At 36.1% G+C, this 4,577-nt stretch overlaps 1 protein-coding gene across 1 annotated transcript in view; it reads right to left on the minus strand.

The window, feature by feature from the left end:
- LOC101855537 (FMRFamide receptor-like) overlaps positions 1-162 on the minus strand; it is a 22,076-nt gene extending 21,914 nt beyond the window's left edge. Inside the window, exon 1 of the mRNA XM_005090007.3 lies at positions 66-162. Within this exon, the coding sequence (XP_005090064.1) occupies positions 66-162 (97 nt within the window). The remainder of the gene's footprint in view (positions 1-65) is intronic.
- Positions 163-4,577: the final 4,415 nt, after the last annotated feature.

The raw sequence follows: 4,577 nt of genomic DNA on the forward strand, positions 1-4,577 counted from the left end.
ACAGACAGACAGACAGACAGACAGACAGACAGACAGACAGACAGACAGACAGACAAATCAAGTACCTGATGCAGTAGTCGTCAAGAAGTGAGAGCTGGAGTTGGAACCGTTGATCACCTGTGTCGCGTTCTCTACAAACATTGCATTCTCTGTTGTTTCCATGCTTATCGGCCCTTGTCCCTCAGTGATTGAATTGCGAACGTTGCTTTGAAAAAAGATACTGCAATGTAAAACCTCTTTTCATGCTTAACCTACCTTACTTTTTCAATAGGCCTATTATACAAATTATGTTTTTACAGTGTGTACATTTTTATGTCCATTGAATCTGTAGTTTTAACTCATCTACCTTCATCTACTTAATAGCATACCTTTAAATAAAAATAAATAAATAAATATTGAATAAAAGATAATAGTTTGCATATCGTCTAAAAACCTACTAAAAGCGCTTGACGATCACACACTTTTAGTGGATTTTTAGACGCTATACAAACTATTCAATTATTTATTTATGTATTTATTTACTTAATTATTCATTTATTTATTTATTTGTTTATTTATTATTGGAAAAATATTTCTTTCTTTCTTTCGTGTTTCTTTCTATCTTTATTATAAAGTTACCGTCTATAATAATGCTGTTTGATCACAGGTCTTTGTCCTATGAAATTCAGAGCTATCACAACGCACTTAAAAATTATAAACCTAATCTTAACGTATTGTGATGTTATGCACTTTTTATTCTATATCTACATCTTTGATTTCTTTCTTTCTGCTTTTATTTTTGTTTCGTATATCCTGTCCTCTCGATGTTCTCTTCCAACCAAAAAAGATCAACGAGTTTTCTTGGAGCCTTTTATATTCTGGAACCATCCGTTCATAATGACAGGAGCTGTTGTGTACGTGGTAGGCAGACGTTTCTATATCGAGAGGGTAATATTGTTTCTGAGGAATCATAACTTGGGTCGTAACAGTAACCCCTTCACTGCTAGAACTCCTCTACAACCGTATCAAATTACTTATAAAATCTCGGGTGAGGCAGTATAGGAGTTAATGAGAATCATATTGGCTTCTTTTTTAGAGCGTTGACCGCAGTTCAGTATACAGGGCAGTTTCAGTCTCTTTCTTTGTTCCAGAGGGGCTGTTAATGAATAAGATCAATGCCATAAGCTGGAAATGGCTTGTAGTGTTAATTGGCTCTGAACCCGCCTTTCGGCGCGCGAGAGTCTATGTTAAATAATTCTACGCAAGAAGAACTGTCAGGCCATGGAAGCTTAATATGTTGAGATATCTGTGGTCTGATACTTGACGTTTGATTCCCGTTTGTACTGTTAATAAGTAAATTAGCAACGTTTACAAGTGTTAAGTATATCGAAGAATTTTGCGCACACGGTGGTTTCAAACAAGAACGTATTTACATCAAATCTATCTATCTATCTATCTATCTATCTATCTATCTATCTATCTATCTATCTATCTGTCTGTCTGTCTTTCTGTCTATCTGTCTTTTTATATCTCCCTTATTCTCACTTTTTTTTCTATACTACTTTATCGTTGTCGTAAATTCTTCCTTTAACTCCTCTTTTATCCTCCAATTTTCTCGTTCTCATTGTCTTTCTCTTTCTCGTCCCCTTTCTCTTTCCCTGTCTCTCTGTCTCTCTGTCTCTCTGTCTCTGTCTGTCTGTCTGTTTCTCTCTGTCTGTCTGCCTCTCTGTCTCTCTCTCTGTCTCTCTTTCTCTCTCTCTCTCTCTCTCTCTCTTTCTCTCTCTCTCTTTGTCTGTCTGTCTCCTCTCTCTATTGCTCACGGTGTGTTTCTTCATCTTCGTGGAAAAAATTTCAATAATGAATGAGTTTACTCTTGAGTTTTCATTCATTCATTCATTCATTCATTCATTCATTCATTCATTCATTCATTCATTCATTCATTCATTCATTCATTTATTCATTCATTGATTCATTTATTTACTCATTCATTCAGCCATTTTTTGTTTTCTTTCTGTCTTTCTTTAGGAGAGTTTGGTCTCAGTCAAAGGTAAAAGGAAGATGACAGGTACAAACACCTTATAAAAAAGCTCACATTCTAAGCTTAATTATTAGAGTCTTTGTCGCAAATGGCCACAATAAAGGAGGCTCTGAACGAATGATGCATTGAAAAGACATTTAATTTTATTGAGAGCATCTTGGAAAAGAATACTTCTGTACTTTTTTTGCTGGCTGGGACGAGACTTTGTATGTATTTACATTCAGAGAACAAAACAGACAAGCCTAGTGCCTGCAAATTATCTAATCGTGTCAGCAAATTTTTCCAAATGACGTAATAGTCCGCCCCATCGTTCTATTTATATTCCCGACAATTTAGAGCATCACCTGAATAGATGAAACTTAAACATCGTCATTCAACTAGCTCTGTGTTGTTTGGTGACGAATGGGTCGTTATGAACATTGCACAAATCATGTAGCACCTGCTCTTCAAAAAAGTCTAATGTGAGGGCAACTGCAAGGGTCGAAGGTTATTGTTTTCTTTGTTTGTCAGACTGTAAGCCATCTATTAATTTAGTTAAATCAATTTCGGAAAATTTAAGGAAACTGAAATGTATTTAAAATTTAAAAAATGTGACAACAGACATCACTGTTGTTGTTGTTGTTTGTTTGTTTTGTGGTTTTTTTGGTTCTATTTTTGTACTTAGGAATACAATTGTGAGCAAAAAACAAATCTCTGACTGTAGCTGTTTTAGTGGTTTAAATTTTATAGATTCTAAAAGCAAATAAAAAGAAACTCAAAACAAAGAGACCCCAAAAAAGAAATAAATAATAAAAGACACATCTTCCAAATGGAGAGAAAATCTATTGGAGCAAAATTGTAAAGAAATCTTGTTTTCGGTACTGTTCGCCCAAAATTGAAGATATGTCAGAGGTTTTCAGACTACACGAAAGCAGTAGTAATTCTGATGATCACAAGGACCTATTGAATTCAGAGTTGTAACTGTTCTCTAGTGCTGGTGCACTTAAGAAGTGTACTTCCTAGATAAAACAGATGTCTGGAGGAAAGACTGCACCAAAGGCATTTTGCAATTTTGGTATTTGTCGCAGTCTTGCACAGAACCAATGAAACTTATTTGTTTTTTTGTTTTGTTTGAGTAAAAAGAAGCACATAGACTCAGTAATGTTCACTTAGTGCTGAAAAAAGTAAAAGAGGCGGACAGAAACAAAATAGGCAACGTATAAAAGAGATAAGTGCAAGTGGCACCCTCCGACTATCTGCACCGTTGAAATTGACATGGAAAAGAATTAAAGATATTGCAAAATACCTTGATGACATATGGCTCAGACTGGTTCATAGAAGGTTACTAATCGTTACCTTAGAATTACAAAGTTCTATCTGATATTCTTGGCTGTTTTGAGTTACTAAGACCACGAGGAAAGAAACCAAATATTCCATCTACTCTATTAAAATCATCAAGTTATTTGGAGTCGCTGTCATGATATTCAAAGAATTGCATTCGAAAAAGCTTGACATGATGTGAAACATATTTTTAACTTCAAATTTTTCAAAGCAAGGTACGGCGCAGAAAGAAAATTGTAATTCTATGGCAGTGACATTGCTAGAAAACGATGAGTGATCCTTTGCGTGTATTGAAAAATTGACGATCTGCACTATGTTGCCATTGTCTTATATGGCCTCAGTCTCAGAAAGTATAATACTTTTGTGCCGTAACTGTTGTGACTTTTCCCGCAAATATGGCATTGGCCTTGGCGTCGCAAGTCTGTTCTGAGCAATATTATTATTCTACTACCAGTTCTTAGCTACTGAAGCTGACGCCTGTCTTAATGCATGTTTGGTGGGTGTTTGACTGGTGCCCTGGTGTGGTCTATTCCTTGTGTTCTAGCATTATTAAATATGTATTGTCTTTATCTCTGTTCTTTCTTTTCTTGGAATGTTAGTCGCTAGTAATACATCTATTCTTTGGCACTTATATGACCTAACTGTGCTGCAAATGTCGTAAAACACTCCCTAAAACTAGAACGTTAATCCATGTTTCTTTTACAGCAAATGTCTAAGCTCGTTCGTTGTATTATTTGTAATATTATTTTCTTTCTCTTTCCATGCTTATAAATTCACAGCACTGTGTAATACCCATAACTTCTGGTTTCGTGTGTTATGTACAGGCACTACTCAATGACATGAACGTTACAGTCGTATGATTGGCTACTTACCACATTGTGCTGGATTTCTAAAATTCTCATTTGATACAGGAAGGACCATGGTTGAGCCTGCTTCCTTGAGCTCACAGACTCTTCCATTTTTGAATAGTTCTTTGTTTCTCCATTTCCCGTACCCTATCGTATTGGACAAAGACGCAAGATCACATGATCAATTCAGATCTGCATTGCTATGGGTAAGAAATTTCTGGTCACTTATTTTGGGAGTCACAGGCACACGAACGTTTTAAAATCAAGGAACAGTCGCCAGTGCAGAAGTGGAACCCAGGATATACGTAGTCTAAACAGCCGTATGCACTGCTCACCGTCGAACGCTCCGTATCCCGGACTCTAGCATGGAGATCATCAGGAGAGAATGCGTC

The sequence above is a fragment of the Aplysia californica genome, unplaced genomic scaffold (assembly GCF_000002075.1).
Source record: "Aplysia californica isolate F4 #8 unplaced genomic scaffold, AplCal3.0 scaffold00011, whole genome shotgun sequence".
In the NCBI taxonomy this organism is placed as follows: domain Eukaryota; kingdom Metazoa; phylum Mollusca; class Gastropoda; order Aplysiida; family Aplysiidae; genus Aplysia; species Aplysia californica.